A 17,241-nucleotide genomic window follows, 5' to 3' on the forward strand; every position below is an offset into this window, starting at 1 on the left:
AGGAAAAGTAACAATTATTTTAACAACTAGAGAATGGTGAGGGTGACCATACCCTGAGATGAGACAGCTTTCTTCTCAGAATCAAGAACACCTTTGGGGACACTTTGGGGATCTTTAGACCCTCCTAGGAACAGACCATCAAGCCAGACAGCAGTCCGCTGCTTTGTCTCACGGCCCCAGCTGGCCCCTATTCAGGAACAAACGCTTGTCCTCATTTCCTCTCTCGATTAGTCCACGGCCTTGGAACTGATGGTGAGAGAAACAAAGCCAAGGATGGGTGACCACGGCTGTCAGCGACTTGACATAGTGTTGGTGCCACATGATGTCTGGATTCCAGACATTGGGCACTTGGGCAGGGACCCGTGGCCAACTGTCTTTATGAGTGGGGAAGGGGCAGGTGGCTATCACGCAATGAGGGGGGCACTGCTGGTAAGAAGAGCATGCACAAGCCCAAGCAGGGACTCTCAGAACAGCTACGCAGGGTGAAGTGGGAGGTCTCTCTCCCCAAGCTTGAATGGAGGCACTGGCAACCTTCCTTCCTAAAGCTTGCTCTGGGCTGATGTTTTCTCTTCGGTGAATTTCAACAGAAGAGTAAGCTAGTGGATCCTGGAGGGATAGCAGAGGACATGGGGAATGTCTTGGACCACCACACTCCAAGGCAGCATGCCAGAAAACAGGGAGGACAGTGCTACATTGCCCATCAATCTGAAATCACCTAAGGCTGAGGTTGGCTTTCACACTCAGACACAAACATGAAAATGAAACATGGACTCTGCTTTGGGGAACAGTGTTATCTACACAGAAGTAACCCCCAAAAGGCTTGGTTTCCTTGCTCACTTGGGATATGTTTTTAATCATTTAGGTCAACTGAACCAAATCACAGTTGTCTAAATGTAGCCTCTCATTCTCTGGCCTAAGAAACTAGTGATGGCATTACCCCTTAATACACAAATTAAAATTTAAACAAAATTTTAAAGCAAAAAAGGGGAAAAAAAAGGAAGCAATAAAAAAGAAAAGAATGTTGAAAAGAAATACAAATCAAAGAAATTTATTGGTATTGACAAAAATACACAGTACAAAAGACAAAACAAACGAAACGTGATGGAAACAAAGCCAGAAACCCCGCCCAGTGAGCCCATGTGCCTGATGTACTGACAGCACCATGCCCAAGGCCCCAAGGCAGGACCCTAATTCATGAGGACCTCCATCTGCACCAGCCTTGCATTGGTGTCCCCAGATGTCCGGTAGGGTATCATCCCAGCAAAGGTAATCAGAGCCCGGGCTTGACTTCGGAGTTGCTGAGAGAAAATGAGGAGGAAGAGAAGACAGCTGGTTAACTTTTGAGTCTGGGCACACTCTGAGAACCACCACCAGGTCCTCCCTTGCCCTGCCCTGTCCTGCCCTGCCATGTCAGGGACAGATCCCTGGTGGGTGGTTGACAGAGCTTCCTTTCACTGTCACATTCCTTTAGTTTGTCTGCACAGTTAGCAAAGCTTGTCCACAGAACCTGCATACTACAGACAAATTTGAAGCAGAAGGCAGATCTGCCAGGCAGGCTGTATAACCATAGCACATTTGTCCAGCTCCTGACACAGCCCTACACTCCAGAACAGCCTGCGCCAGGCCCCCACCTCTATTTTAACCACACATCTGGGGCAGGCAGTATTGAAAAAGAGGCTTCTCCTTGACCCTCCCCTGCCCTATCTTCCAGAGAAACAGATCAGAAAGGAGAGAGGTAGGGGAGGAAGCAGGGAGAGGGGTGTTAGCTCAGGGTTTTGATTTTGATGAATGCAGCGACTCAACTAAATAACTGCACAGTGATTTTAAATGAGCAGGAAATCCTTGTGGAATCAACTACAAATGAGTATTTTGTTTGATTTTTCTTAAAGGTAGTATTTGCAGATACAGCACTTCCTTTTTCCCCTTAAGCAAGAAGAGAGCAGCAATCCATTAATGTTCACTTTCCTAAGGAGGGCTGCCAGGTCTCAAGGGAAGAGAGCAGTGTCAGGTTGTATAGTCTCTTAAGAGCGTGACAGATTTCACCCTAGGAAGGAGCTCTCAGCAACATCCCCCATGAACGCTGGGATCTTACAGAGTCGCGGTCCTCAATGACTCTCTGGGGCCTGGATGCTGAGGAGGGACTGGTCCCCTTGAGCCTCTTAAACTGTGTGAACAAGATGTTCATCGTGGCAAGAAGCACTTCTGAGAGGTTGTGTCTGATCTGCACAGAAAGAAACACACGGAGTCAGAGATAAAAACAAACTCTTGGGCCCACTACAGGTAGAGGGTGGGCAGCTGCTCCTGGCAGGCCTGGTCACACTCCACCCCATAGCTGCCAGTGGAGAGCTGCATGGTCAGCAAGAAGGGGCCAAGAGATGATGGCACTGAATCATCAAGTGTGAGCACAACCCTAGGCTGCTCTGAAGGTCGGCATCACTCTTCCTCCTCTTTGCTCTGCCCCTAGGCAGGGGCAGCGAGATGAAAGCACGCTGGTGACGTCTGACCAGCACTCAGACTTGGACTGGCAGGCAGAGTGATTGCCAGAAACAATCTGGGCGGGGGCCAGAGTTGTGATACAGGGAGTTAAGCTACTACTTGTGAAAGACATATGGGTGCTGATTCAAGTTCCAGTTGTTCCACTTCCAATTCAGCTCCCTGCTAAGTGCACCTGGGAAAGCAGTAACAAGTGCTTAGGTCTCTGACATCCACTTGGAAGGCCCAGCCAGGGTTCCAGGCTTCTGGATTTGGTCTAGTTCTAGCTGTTGTAGCCATTTGGGGAGTAAACCAGGGGAGTGGAAAATCTCTGCCTCACGCTCTCTGTCACTCTGACTTTCAAATAGATAAAAACAAAACCAAACCTTGGGCTTGCATCTCAGTAGGTGAGGGTATATACCCTACCTCTCACAGTTCCCACCTCCAGTCTCAGACCCACTAAGTTGTTTCCAAGGACCTCCACAGCACTGCCAGAATTTTGGAAGCATCTGCAAGCATAGGCCCTGGTGCTCTGCTTTAATATAGCCCATGATGCAACAAACGCTGTGACTAGGGGAAGACAACAAGCAGCCAAGGGTAGAGAGAATCCATAGCAGGCATGAAGGGAAGGCTGGTAAGAAAGAAACAAGACCTTTCAAACTACACATAGCACTGTGGCCAATGCTCCTCATGGTGGACCTTAGTTCTTCCCCTCCAACAGAAACAGAAAACTACACTGGTCTGTCATGTGGTTCAAGAGAAGAACCTTACACACTGCACACATGAATGACAAGGGCAGTTCAGGCCACAGCTGCCGAATCTGGTGGGGCGGCCTGAGCATGAACAGTTTTTCAAAGTACTCCCAGTGATACCAGCAGGCAGCCCAGTAGAACAATCCTGGTTTAGGCGGTGGCAACATGGACCTATCTTGGAAAGCCCAGTCTGACGGCTACTGTAACTAGAACTGTTCAAGTTACTTGCTTCAGTAAGACTAAACAGTTTTAGAGGGAAGTGGGGAGAAATGAACACCTTCCCTCAGGAGGAACAAAACTCACTTCATCACTGAAGTTTCTGAAGGCAGCCACTCTTTCTTCCACACTTTCCTGATTCAGGGGAACCAGCTTCAGGCGATCAATTATCTGTTTAAAACAAACCACAGTGCTACAACTGACACAGCTGACACCGTCATTTCATCTTCCAGACAACAGTAGACAGCATGCTCAAAAAGTACTTCTAACAGAAAATGTTTTTCTCTCTGTACACAGAAAGGTGCTGGTGCCAACTTGCTAAACTAATTTGATTCTTATTCTTATTTTCTAGCATAATTCTAAAACCAAGATTTCAAATTTGAAAAACCTATTTCCAGATTAAAGGAGCAAGAAATGGAAAGAAGAAAAAAAGGGCCTGGCACACGGCTTGACTGGCTAATCCACCTTGCAAATGCTGGGATACCAGGTGGCTGCCAGTTCATGTCCTGGCTGCTCCACTTTCCATCCAGTTCCTGGCTTGTGGCCTGGGAAGGCAGTAGAGGATGGCCCAAAGGCCTGGGACTCTGCACCTGTGTGGGAGACTCAGGAGTCTCCTGCCTTTGGATTAGGCTCAGCTCCAGCCAGCAGCCATTGGAGGAGTGAACTGGTGGATGGAATATCTTTCTGTCTTTCCTCTCTGTAAACCTTCCTTTCCAATAAAAACAAATTAAGAGAGGAGAAGAAGAAAGAAGCAATACAGAAAACCCAAGTTCCTAGGATCATAGTTGACCTTCATTTAACAGATGTAGCAGTGCCATTTCCTTGATTTTAAATGTATTCCATGAAGCATTTAATCTTCAAGTGCATCATCCATTACCTTGAGCTTCAAACACTGCCACCCCACACCCCCTGAAACTTACATCAAAGGCTCTGTCAATATGACCACTGTGATATTCGTCAAAAAAGGTGATCAAATCCAACAGGAGGTAGAAAGTGGAGTCCACAAATTTATTTGCACTTATTCCCTGAGCCCTATATCTGAAAAACAACAACAACAAAAAAAAAAAAAAAAACCAAGCAGACATGGATATGGGGAAGGATGTCTTACGAACTCCCCGGTAACCCAGTTCTGAAAATGCATCTGATTCCCTGACCAGAAGGGAATTCAGGAGCAGGCCAGTATTTATTCAGAAATGGCCAGGCACTGATGGGAGATCTGACGCAGGTCAGTCAGCAAGTACTACTCATGAAACGTGGGTCTCTAGGCCCAACCACTGTCTAGACATCCCCATCCCTGTGTCCAGGAAGACAGAGTGGGGGGGGGGGAGGAGGCTCCTGATGAGCAGAATGTTTAGTGCCATCACCGGGGTGTGTTTCCTACGTGGAGAATGCCAGGCTCCCCTGTATCACACCCCCAAAAGGATCCCAGACCTACTTCCTCCCAGTATCATTTTATTAGGCATACCTGTAAAGAACAGAAAAGTAACATTATTGTCTTGGCCTGGGAATTAAACTGATTTGGCTTATGGGAGAGGACAGTGGGCTCTGAAATAAAGGCCCTGACTCAGGAAAGAAAACCCCATGCATCTGTCACTACTTTGCTCCTAAATGCCTCTGAGATGGCCAAAGTATATGACAGTATTTACAGCATTGTCATGTCTGGAATTAAACCTAAAATGCACAGTTCAAATGTGAAGATATACCTCCATGCAACATTCTCTTTGGTAAAAATATTAACAGACTTCTGACGGTACCAAGGGCAGGTTCTGATGTGGGGACAGAGGGTGGAAAGTTAGAAGAGCCACTTCAGAGAGCTGTCTTCCATTACCTGCTTAAGCTGAGCCTGCACAGGGGTGGGCACCCTCATGGCACCCACAGGCTTACCTTTCGGCAATAGAGAGAGCCATGTTCTTGAGTCTCTCCTTATTGGACTGCGGGGCGCTGATCTGGGGGACAACGGGGCTCAGCAGTTTGTTCATTAGCTCCAGCACCTTGTCGGCATTCTGTTTCAGTTTTAAGATCAAAGAAATAAACCAATGAGAAGAAAGAGTAATCAAAACAAAACAAGGAAACTTTCTAGGGTGACCTAAGGGTTACACAGATGCAATGCCACAGGATACCCCCTGAGTTGGTTGCGCCATTAACATTCATACACAGAATCTCGTTGACCTTAATCACAATGTTCACTAAAACAAACAAGCCACAAAAAACCCCAAAAAACAACAACAAAACACCCACAAGATGGACAGCTGTCTTCTGCCTCCTTTCCTCAGCTAAAAGGGATGAATGCAACCACACAATCCCAAGCAGTCATTGTGCACGCTCCATTCAGTGCCTCAGAACTGCCTACAAGTGAAGCATGATTGCATTCTTACTGCAGCTTCACCAGCAGAGTGTGGGCGACGCTTATTCGGCGGGCCGAGTCAGACAATAATTTCCATGCCTGCAGGGCAACCTCTCAGCAGGCTGCTCTTATCTCGCCAGAAATATTTTATGGGCAAAAATAATTCTGTGAAATGGGACTTTGACTCCAACTGGGTCATTAACTACCTAACTGCTAGGAGAAAGTATTAGCAGACTGCTACGGCAATGGCACTGCTGAAATATTTGTGCACTGAATGTCAAAAGGCTGTCATATCTATCAAGTGCAGAAGAAAGAAAAGGAATGCTTTACCTTGGCAAGGTCATAAAGCTTTGCTGCTTCTTCAAACAGTCCTTTATTTTCTGCCACGGAAGCAACTTTGTTGATAATGGGCTTTGTGTCGCTAGTAAACTTATCTATGACTCCAGGCTGACAAGACAAATTATGGAGGGGGAGGAAGAGAGAGAAATGGATGCACAGGGCTATTATTTTAAGCACTGAGAAGCAACTGGAAGCCACAGCATATTCTAACTGAAAATGCTTGCCCTGAGCAATGCATGTTCATCAATGAGACCTGGCTTTCCTGACAGTATGAGGTCTTCTTACAACTACAGAAGGGACCAACGAAACACAGAAAGGGCAGGCGCACTGGGAAGACAGAGGAGTCAGAAACAGGACACTGAGCTTTTGAATGTTCAAAAATGCCTCAGAGAGTAGTTGAAATGATCAGTGCTGTTAGGTTTGCAAAGGGGTAAGAACTAGGGAGAAAATCTTGAGGTTTGGAGAAAATATCTATAAGAGTTGGGAGTTGCTCTCCCTGAGAGATGGCCAAAGAACGCAGACATTAAAACATGCACAGAAAGTGGCATCAGGACATCTAAAAAAACAAATCATGGTGGCGGGGGAGGAGGCTAGTGTTGTGGCACAGCTAGTTAAGCTTTTCTCTACAGCAGTGGTATCCCACTCCCTGCTAATGAAGGATGGCTCAAATCCTCAGGCCCCTGCACCCACATAGGTGACCTGGATGAAGCTCCTGGGCTCAGGCCTGGCCCAGTCTGGGTTATTGTGGCAATTAAACAAGGAGGTACATGCCAAGTGCTCAGCTTGGTGCCTGGCACTGTCACCACCAAGAGGCCATGGTCATCAGCGGCATGGCTGCCAGCAGCTTGTGAGCCACAGGGTATGCGTAATGTGCGTGTTCATTTTCACAAGTGAGTAGATTGAGCACCCAAAGAGGCAAGTGATTTTCTTGAGGCTGCAGGGAGAGCTGCGGCCAGCACTGGTGCAAATAGGACCTCTCCCCCACCTCCTATGACACCCAACGAGCATGACAAAGCTCAGAGAACCGGCTAAGGTTCCTATGAGGAGCTATAGGTCCAGGGTAATTGTCGGGTTCTGAGCCCTCAGAAACAGCCTTCTTAGGGAGAACAGTGCATTTCTGACTTTTCCAGCTGGTAAGAATAGGTACAATGATCAACTTCTCTTCTAATCTTTCTCTGTTCCTCTCTCCTTCCTTTTTGTTTTCTTTATTTTCTGAGCCACAAATGGCAGAAATGTAACGTCCTCAGTCTGGAAAATGGCAAGCATGAACTAATGACTTCTTTTGAACATCAAAAGCTATGGAATCACATTTACAAATTTTAGTAAAAGAGAAATGTTGCAAAAAACCAAAGTAATCAACTAGGCCTATAGTTTTCAATCTGTTTCTTAAATTAAGTAAACTTCATTCAGCTTTGTTGTTTTAGTTTCCTGGATCCTCAAACCCAAATATGTTCTCTGCCCTAAGTGCAAGCCAAGCTTTACCTAACAACTCACTTACCTTCCGACTGCCATCATGCTCCAGTTTTCCAAGAATCATATCAAACTAGGGAGGGAAAAGAAAGTTCATTCAATTGAGCAAGGATATAAACACAATCAACAATTCTTTGGAGACTACAAGAGAAGAAACGGAGGGATGGGAGAAGTCTTACACCAACTTGGGGACGTGAGACGGAAATGAGTGGTTTCACTGCTAGACAGCAAGAAGCACTTCCCCCGCCCCGCCGGTCCCAGGCCACATCGCACAGAGGCAAGCCAACATGCAGTAGTGCATTCCTACGATCATGAGCACTGAGAACAGGGCAGCCAGCCTCACCTCTCGGCTTTCTATCACCAGCTCACTCACACAGCGCAGAAACATGTTTTCTCCTTGACTGTCTTTCTCGTCCCTGTATGGGGGTAAAGGCAACTCGGTCTCTGGTACGGACGGGCAGTGTCTCCCTGTCTTTCTCAGAATGGCAGAGATCAACACAAGCTGAAGAAAGCGGTCAAAAGCAAACTTTACCTGAGGAAGTAAAAGTACTGGAGGGCTTCCCTGGGGTCTGTGGACTCAAACTTCCGTGTGTAGAGCATGAGTAGTCGCACAAAGTTCAGGCGTCGCATGCAGGGTGGGTCGCCGGGCTCGTGGCTGACTGCATCATTGGGGACAGAATGGGTCACAACTGCACTGTCCTTCAAGAATTAGAGGTTAAGTCCACAGACCTAGCAGCATCTATTCCTGCAGCCTAGATCACGTTTGCCAGGGTAAGCTTTAGTCAGTTTTCTTCACCATCCTGTCCTTGATTTCTTCCTCAGGGTAGAGCACAGAAAACTGTGCTTTGTAGGAAATTATTAGTCTACTGGTCTTTGAATGGAAAAAATGGCTAACTGATCAGTATAGCATGTACTCTGGATGATTTTACATATCCAGATATACTAATCCACATCTTTCGCTCTTTCCCTCTTACCCTACGCTGGTATGCACAGAAGATGGCTGGCTGAAGTTTCTAGTGTCTCTAAGGCCAGAGCCCTAGTAGGATCCAGAAACATGACTCTAAGGATGGATTCTCCTGTATCATCCACCAGACACAAAGCTAGCACTCTGACTGGCCCCCAGGGAGTATTATGGGGGTGCTAAGTAGCGGGGGTGGGCAGAGCAACAACAAGCATAACACCAATCCACGAGAAAGTGCAACTATCTGTAATGTTCAAAAATGGCTGCTAGTGCTTGCCCCGATCCTAACAGGTTACACTTCTACTGCCACTGTCCCCAGTGAGGGAGGTGCTGTGTTGACACTGCTGCTCATCCAGTCACGAATACTCACGGAGCTGAGCGCTCTGTCCTGAAGATTTTAACAGCAACTTCAGCTCAAACAGCACCAGTGCCACGTGGACAGCGTGGCAGCGCAACCGCTCCATGCGGAAGAGGAAGGCAATGGCTGCTTCAAACTGCGCTGTCAGGAACAGAACTTGGAAGTAGAGGAAAGGCTGCTGGTTCACCGTGAAGTGGGATTCACCTGGGGGGGTTGGGGGAGAGAGATGACATAGACTCAGAAGCATGCTGCCTCAAGCGCTGGACTCCCAGGCAGTAGTCCTGTGTTCCACTAGGCAGGAAGGAAGCTCTTTCATGAGCCTGAGTTAATCAAGGGACTCTCCAAACACAGGAAACTGCCAAGGGAAATGTGACCTAGTTCTTCTACCCCTTCCAAATCACTCCACAGACTGGCAACCAAGGGTTGTGCTGCAAAACCCAAACTGTTTGCATGAGGTGGGTGACAGAGATTAAGACTTACAATGGACTAAAAGGGACTGCTCATCTCCGGTTTCCTGAGAGCAGTCACTCAGGAGAGAAGTGAACATCTGAAAGAAGCTTCAGTTCATTTATAGTCACAAAAATCTGAACTGCTGACCGCAAGTTAGAATCCTTTCTTTCCAGAATTTTTTAACAATGAGCATGAGAAAATTAAATTTTTTCCCTTTATGCTGACATAGTCACTGGCAAGATCTACAAAGAAGCAACAGCTTTATGTCACCCCTTTTGTAAATGTCCACTACAGTGGGTCAAAAATTAAGACATGAGTTCACTGTGTATGACCATGTAAGTTGCACAGGTCACACACAGCTGTGTTGGATCTGGCCTGACGGAGAGACAGCTCAGAGATGAAGGATTTCCCCAGAGGAAAAGTAAGTGGAGAGAAGAGAAGTTAGTAGTGTCTAAGTTCTTACCATAGTCTTCCAGCAACTGTTTCTGGAACTGTGAGAGAGTGAGCCTGTCTTGTGGGGAATTGGTGCCATCATCATCAAAACACACTTGGTTCAACTAAATCCCCAAAAGAAACACATGTCAGTACAAACTACATCCTGAGCCAAGAGTGCAGAGTTGCAGCTGTCCAATGCTGCGAGCTGGTGGCTGTGCTGAGGGTTATGGCTGTTAGCTGGGAAACACAATTAAAAATGAGACCAGGAGACAAAACCCACCGCCCCATTACCTAGTTACACATCATCAGAGAGTCTGCATGGGGAGGATGAACAGAGAGAAGAGGTAAAGCTTGCTGAGCAGGCAAAGCGGCACCTGCCTTCAGCCACAGGTAGTCCTCAGTTTTGTCTGCCACTTCGCTCTGGTTGTCGGTGATGTCGCATCTGCCGATGATACAGTACACAGCCCGTTTGTAGGGATCCGTATTGTTTCTAAGGGCTCTGCGGTAATGCAGCCGGAGCTTGTTTTCTGTGGCTGGGGACAACCTGAAGAATCAGGGAATAGATAGACATACTCAGTAAAAAACTCTCAAGGGGACATGAGATACCAGGTTCCAAGTATATAACAAAATTGGGATGCCTCCTTTCATTGTCAGTAAAAGATGCTGTTTCTGCCCCGTCCTTTCAGAACCACTGCTTACCCTGAGTTTTAACTACCATCGTCTGCACATCTTAGCAACTGGCCTTCTTCAACTAGAGACCCGCAGAAGCAGGTCACAAATGCTTCTGACACTCTAGCCTCCAGCAGCCCCCATGGAAATGAGGTATTATGAAAAATCTATGAGCTACAAAAAGATTCACACCAGAAATAAACATCTTTTAATTGAATCTTCTACGAACTTTTTGAAGTACTCTTAAAACAAACAAAAAAAGGGTTTAAACTATGACTTCAGGGGCCAGCACAGTGGCACAACAGGCTAATCCTCTGCATTGCAGTGCCAGCATCTCATATGGGTGCTGGTTTCAGTCTCAGTTGCTCTACTTCCTAACCAGTTCCCCGCCTGTAAAAGCAGCAGAGCAAGGCTCAAGTCCCTGGGTCCGTGAACCTATGTGGGAGACCCTGGAAAAGTGCCTGGCTTCTGGCTTCCCATCAGCTCAGTTCTGACCATTGCAACCATTTGGGATGTAAACCAGTGGACAGAATGTCTCTGTAAATTTGCCTTTCAAATAAAAATAATTTTTTAAAATATGAACTTCAGTCCAACTACACCAAGGTCCAGAGAAAAATCCAACACAAAAGAACTTAAGAGAAAGAGTGTGGGGAATTAATCCAGTGATTATATTTCAAGATTATCAATTCCTAATTCCAGCCTTTGAACTGTGAAGTATATGACAATATATTTCCATCCTGGGCTGACCAGAAAGGCACTGAGTATTTATAAGTGGTATTCACAAATGTCCCATTTTACAGAGCAAATCTGTCAAGCTCTGAAATCACACTCCCCAAACCAGTGCCTTTCAGTGTCACTGAACAATCCCTAAACACAGCCACAAGCACATCCCCACATCGGCGGCAGGACAGGCCTCTTCATGTCCTCGCTCACTATTCCCAACAGAGTTCTACTTGATTTACAGACTGTTTCGCTTGGGCAGAAGCCTATTTTGAGTATATAAAGCACAAGAGAACACTGCCAGGGAGACCACCCATTCAACCGCACACAGCTCCTTCTGGCTGTGCCACCTCATTCCCCGAACCTTCTGTCCTTGCTGTTCATGTACTCCTGGAACCAAGTTTTAAACTCTCCCAGCTGATGCTGGGCTCGATTAACTACTTGGGAAGCAGCAAGCAGGTCTCCACAGCGCATGCAGTAATAAATCAGAGCCCACACAGGATGGCCTTCCACGTCTCCATCCTAAAAGAGGAAAGATATATGTTCAAAAGAAAGGAACAAAAGCAAACTGATGGCCTCTGATATGTCAACACCCAGCTAAACCCCTCTCCTTATAGGAAGTCATTTGATCTTCACAATCCCACTGGCCAAGAGCTGTTTACATAAAGAAGCCAAAGCACTCGACAGGTTAGTAATTTGTCTGAGGTAAGCTGGTAAATGGCAGCTGGGCTCAGATCTAAGTATCCTACTTGATGCAAAACCAGCCCTGTGGCTTCCCTATGGAATCTCAGTGGCCTGCAGTGACCAGGTTAATTTATTCTTCTGTGGTAATTGGCAGACATGCACTCCTACAAACCCTACAACACAGGGATAACGATGTCACTGCCCAGTAAGCGACTATCATTATTACCCTCGAGTTTACAAAATGCTAACTACACGATGAGCCAATCACTTCTATCAGGCACCAGGAAGGCAGCTCTGTTCCATTTTGCAGGATCTGCTCTGGTTACTTTGCCTGTGTGCCAGACCTATGGTTACCCTTTTCTTCCCCTGCTCCAGCAAAGTGGACCTCAGATACCCTTTCTTGCTCCTTCCCTCACATTCCTTAGCACACTCTTTCTAAAAATCCAGATTCAATCATGTCACTTGATCACCTAAACTCCTTTCAGCAAAATTCTACAGTGCTCGGCCAGGCACTCAAGGCCTCCTCCGCTGGCCCTGAGCCTGCCAAATCTCATCATGCTCCTGAGTCTCATTCCAGCCCCCAGGCTTTTGCTTCTGTTGTTTTCTCTTCCTAAAAATCCTTTTCCAAGACTATAATCTGTTGAAACCTTATTCTTTGAAAGTAAGTAGGGGGCCAGTGCTGTGGCATAGTAAGTAAAGCCACTATAAAGGTGTTGGTTCAAGTCCAGGCTGCTCCAATTTGAATCCAGCTCCCTGGTCATGTGCCTGGGAAAGCAGTGGAGGATAGCCCAAGTCCTTGGATTCTTGTATCCAGATGAGAAACCAGGACAAAGCTCCTCGCTTCGGACTGACCCAGCTCTGGTTGCTACGGCCATCCTGAGAGTGAACCAGCAGAATGAAGATTTGTCTCCCACCCTCTCTCTGTATATCTGCCTTTCAGATAAACAAATCCCCAATTTTTTTTTTTTAAAAGCAAGTGAAACGCCTAAGTGTTTTATGAAGCTAGCCTCTGTATCTAATTATCTCAGTCGCACACTTTTGCAATCCCATACCCTTGATATAAAGCTCCAGTGCGCACTGCATGGTGATTAACAAGGATAATCCTCTCAGCTGGACTACAGGCTGGGAAGAGGATCCAAACCCTAAAAGCCATACTCAACTCCAATTTCCCAGGTGCTTTCCCCCAAAAATTTCAGAAGTCATACCTGATTCTGCCCCTCACAACACCACCCAAGGTCATCAGCAAGTCCTGATACTTCAACTTGAAAAGCACCTACAACCTGAGGACACTTCCACCTACCCGCTCCCTCACTAGGGGCTAAGCAGCCACCACCACTTGCTGGAACTCCTTGCTATGAGCCTAAGAAGCCCCCAGCTTCTATCCTCAGCTGCTCCCAGGCTCTCCTCGGTCTCCCTTCCACACTGTAGTTTCCCCACATATCCTCATTCTAACTGAAACTGTAATCTGAGAGCAACTACTCAGAGGTATAACCGACCACATGGAGAAAGGTGCCTGTACCTGAAGCCCTGGTAAGGGGGCTGGAAGTTTGATGTTCAGGAAACTCCGAACTAATTGGTAAGTTCCAGGAACCCCACCCAACTGGGCCTGGTGCAAATTTCCAAAGACAGTCACAAGGGTGTAGTTTTTATAACTGGAAAAACAACAAAAAAAGAAGACAATGGTGGAAGGTGGAGTTGAAAACACTTATTGTAAACAGTTACGTCAATATTTTCTGCACACATCTATGTATCCATGACGTTGGGCTCTGAAATCTGCAGAGCATGGCCTGGACTTTAAACCTAACACAAAAGAGAAAACAGTACTTACAACCAATAAAAAGAAAATTCTGGATGGTTTTTATATAAGAAATTCTGACTCAGACTGTGTTAACTGGTAACAAACAGATTCTACTACAAATAGTAGGTTCTTTATGCCAGAAAAGCCATATAACCCAAAACTTGAGCACAAAAATTTAGCCAAACACTGATGAAATATTTTCTAAACTCTATAAGGCCTATGTCAGAGAAAGACAAAAATTACTTGAAATCTCAGACTTTTCTTGACAAAAGAGCAGCAGCTGAGCGTAATATGCCTCATAGTAGTCATTTAACGTAGCTATTATATAATTAATACAATATGTAGTATAAAAACCTACTCTCTGCTATAGTGAGTATGAATTACATGTTATATCCAAGGAAATCTATGACTTCCCAATGAAATACTATCGTGTTGACAAAGGGCATCCATATTCCAAGACTACTGTTGTCAGGTGCAGAGGCTCACGGGCAAAGAGCTGTAATTTAGTGTGTTCAACTTGGCCTTCTCTTCTCCAGCCTGCAGGGGTAATCCTGGCACCTTGTCTCTGAAATCGAGTCTGCTGCACACTCAAGACAACCCTGCTGGCCCATTCAGGGCTGGAAGGAGTGCCCAAAGTCAGGCGTGAATTGCACTGGCCTATTAGCAAAAGTGACAATAGGGCTCAAGGTCACAGACAGCCACAAGCCCCTCAGTGACCAATTCCTATTAATGAAGCGGGGCAAAGAAAACCTAGCACAAAGCACAGGCTCTGGCAGCTGGGGAGTGCCCTGTTTCGGAAGGATTATATGAGTGAAACTAGAGGGCAAGTAAGGTTAAAGGGGCCTTCCTAAGGTTTGAACGTGGTAGCAACAGTAAGAATAAAAAGCAAAATGCTGGGCCCGGCAACGTGGCCTAGTGGCTAAAGTCCTCACCTTGAATGCCCTGGGATCCCATATGGGTGCCGATTCTAATTCCAACAGCTCCACTTCCCATCCAGCTCCCTGCTCGTGGCCTGGGAAAGCAGTTAAGAATGGCCTAAAGCTTTGGGACCCTGCACCCACGCAGGAGACGTGGAAGAGGTTCCTGGCTCCTGGCTTTGGATTGGCACAGCATGAGCCGTTGTGGTCACTTGGGGAGTGAATCATCGAACGGAAGATCTTCTACTCTGTCTCTCCTTCTCTCTATATCTGACTTTGTAATAAAGATAAATCTTAAAAAAAGATGAAGAAAAAAAAAAGAAGCAAAATGCTGAGTGTTAACATGAAAGCCTAACATAATGGCTGTGCTATATTAGGAAACTGAATTACGGTCTAAGGTATTAGAGTCTACCACTTATGCTAAAGGGACAGAAGGAAAAAGAGAAATTTACTTTCAGAATTTTACACTTGTGATTTTGTTATCATTGTAGAAATAGTCATGGTGGCATGTTTTTGGAAAGAGGATTGTTTCGTAGCTTTCTTCACTCTTGTTTAAATTATGCCAGGTACAGTGCACAAAGCATGAGAACAACTTATGAACTGAGAAAACACTGGATTGCAGGGGACTTGAAAGCCAGTCCCATTACCGAACTGCTGTCTTACCTCTGTTCAAGATAGCCCAAGGCCTGCCTGACAAACTCCATGCGCACCTCCACGCTGCTGCGGCTCTTCAGGGCGTCAGTTGCTGGTGCCAGCAGCACATCCGTCATTTGCTTTACCATGGTCCACATGTCAGAAATGCTCTGCGGATGAAGGAGACTGCACGTGGTAACACTGCGGGGCTCTAAAATGTATTTGGCTTCTTGTGGCACTCAGACCTCAAAGGCAGGTAGGAGGAGGAGAGTGGGAGTCAAGGGTCGCACTGTGAGACACCAGGCTCAAGCTCAGCAGCAACGTGCCTGAGCCTCTGCCAGCTGCCAGACTTGTTATCCCCAGATGAACACCCTTGTCTCTCTCTTGAGCCACTTTTCAGATCAATTACTATTTCAGGTCTGACATAACCACCTATATAATTAAAACTACATTAAAGTAACAAGAACACTGAATCTCAGTGGGTTATCCCTTAAGAGAGAGTGAATTCATTTATAATTGTCCAAAGCTCTAGGAGTTTAAACTCAAGTGCTTTTCAGTCTTTACAAGGTTATTTGAGCTTCTTAAGGCTCAAAATAAGAGTTTAACCTAAATAATGCAGGTTTTGTCCTTCTGGAGATTTTCTAGGGGCCATGGCTCTTACCCCATTTTGTGAGCACTGTAGTATCTCATTTTCCTTCCCACTCACTCCCTTCCAAAACACTCTTCCAAAGAAAGGAGCCAGTATTCTTTCCTTTGTGCTCCTCCTGCTCCTACACAGCTGGACCCTTCCTCCTGCCTCCCACTGCACCGACTCCTCCTGGCTGTAAATATCTACTTAAAAGCATACTCCCTGACACACTGGTAATATTCTAGAAGCCAAGAATCCTTAGAAGGTAGCACAATCAGAGAAAAGCAGGTTCATACTTTTTCCAAAGCAAAGGAGAAAGGCCTGTTTTGTGGTCTTTCTCAAAAATCAAAACTGTAGACTATCTGGGCCACATATCACTGGGTGATGGGATAACTAGTGAATTCTTTCTTTGTTCTTTAGACGTAATAATACCGCCTTGCATCTTGTTAAAAACCACAATAAAATCAGATGCAATCTGAAAACAAACAAAAATCTCTGTACAGGTGCATGCTTCCACAAAATCCTTCTCTCCCTCCCTCTTGATTACCTACCAACCCACCCACCTATTCACCTACTTCTTTCATCCTCTCCCGCTACTTACAGGGGAGTGTCTAGGGATGAACAGATGGAGGAAAACAAGTATTTGATTAGGTGGGAGCAATCAGAGAGGAATAGTGCAGAGCCCACCTGATGAATCAAGTTCAAGGGGATCGCAAGTGGAAGAGAATCAGCTTTAAATTTCAGCTCTGCCTGAGGACACACACTGTTCAACAGCAAGCCAGAGCCTGACAGGACTTCAAAGCAGACAGAGAACTGTGACCATTAATTAGTCCTGCACAGGCCTTCCGAACCTTGCACTAAAAGATCATCAGCACAAGTCACTCCTAAATTACAACAAACAAACTCTGAAGAATAGTTAGCATCTTAATCAAGATCACCACGGCACGCTGCAGTGAGTCAGCAAGCTGGGAGCCCACACTAATCCCAACACTGAAGCCCGCAACCCCACGGGGTTAACTAGGTGTGCTACCTTATCCTCCAGTTCCGTGACCGAAGCACAGAGGTCCACAAGGTTAGGCTGCAGATTCCCGCTTACAATCTTCTCATTATAGATATAAATCTGAAACGATGTAAAGCAAAGTCAATGGCAAATTTTCCATTCCTAGTTCTTTTAAAACCTCCTGAAACAGTTTTGAAGCCAGGCAGGAGAAGCTTCCGTCCAGCTCCTGTGGCTTTGTATGCTGTGGGCAACACACCAGGCCTACTAGTCCAGCCTTCCAGGATCCATTTTATCTGAAGAACGGTTTAGGGCTGCAAGGAAGACAAGACGGATGACGGGGGAAAAAGAAATGGCTCCAGTTGCTGCTAAGGAAAATCTGCTAAAAATCTGGCCAA

General features: G+C 46.1%; 1 protein-coding gene across 1 annotated transcript in view; it reads right to left on the reverse strand.

The window, feature by feature from the left end:
* Positions 1–1,032: 1,032 nt before the first annotated feature.
* The window catches only part of NUP93 (nucleoporin 93), a 91,492-nt gene continuing 75,283 nt past the window's right edge, over positions 1,033–17,241 (reverse strand). Inside the window, exons 7-22 of the mRNA XM_040982671.1 lie at positions 16,877–16,966; positions 15,249–15,388; positions 13,390–13,522; positions 11,551–11,708; positions 10,176–10,341; positions 9,826–9,919; positions 8,925–9,116; positions 8,126–8,252; positions 7,937–8,009; positions 7,622–7,666; positions 6,115–6,231; positions 5,325–5,443; positions 4,361–4,478; positions 3,528–3,611; positions 2,093–2,221; positions 1,033–1,298 (exon numbers count right to left, since the gene is read on the reverse strand). Of these exons, the coding sequence (XP_040838605.1) occupies positions 1,188–1,298; positions 2,093–2,221; positions 3,528–3,611; positions 4,361–4,478; positions 5,325–5,443; positions 6,115–6,231; positions 7,622–7,666; positions 7,937–8,009; positions 8,126–8,252; positions 8,925–9,116; positions 9,826–9,919; positions 10,176–10,341; positions 11,551–11,708; positions 13,390–13,522; positions 15,249–15,388; positions 16,877–16,966 (1,896 nt within the window). The 3' untranslated portion in view covers positions 1,033–1,187. The remainder of the gene's footprint in view (positions 1,299–2,092; positions 2,222–3,527; positions 3,612–4,360; positions 4,479–5,324; positions 5,444–6,114; positions 6,232–7,621; positions 7,667–7,936; positions 8,010–8,125; positions 8,253–8,924; positions 9,117–9,825; positions 9,920–10,175; positions 10,342–11,550; positions 11,709–13,389; positions 13,523–15,248; positions 15,389–16,876; positions 16,967–17,241) is intronic.

The sequence above is a fragment of the Ochotona curzoniae genome, unplaced genomic scaffold (assembly GCF_017591425.1).
Source record: "Ochotona curzoniae isolate NIBS_2020 unplaced genomic scaffold, NIBS_Ocur_1.0 contig_3622, whole genome shotgun sequence".
In the NCBI taxonomy this organism is placed as follows: domain Eukaryota; kingdom Metazoa; phylum Chordata; class Mammalia; order Lagomorpha; family Ochotonidae; genus Ochotona; species Ochotona curzoniae.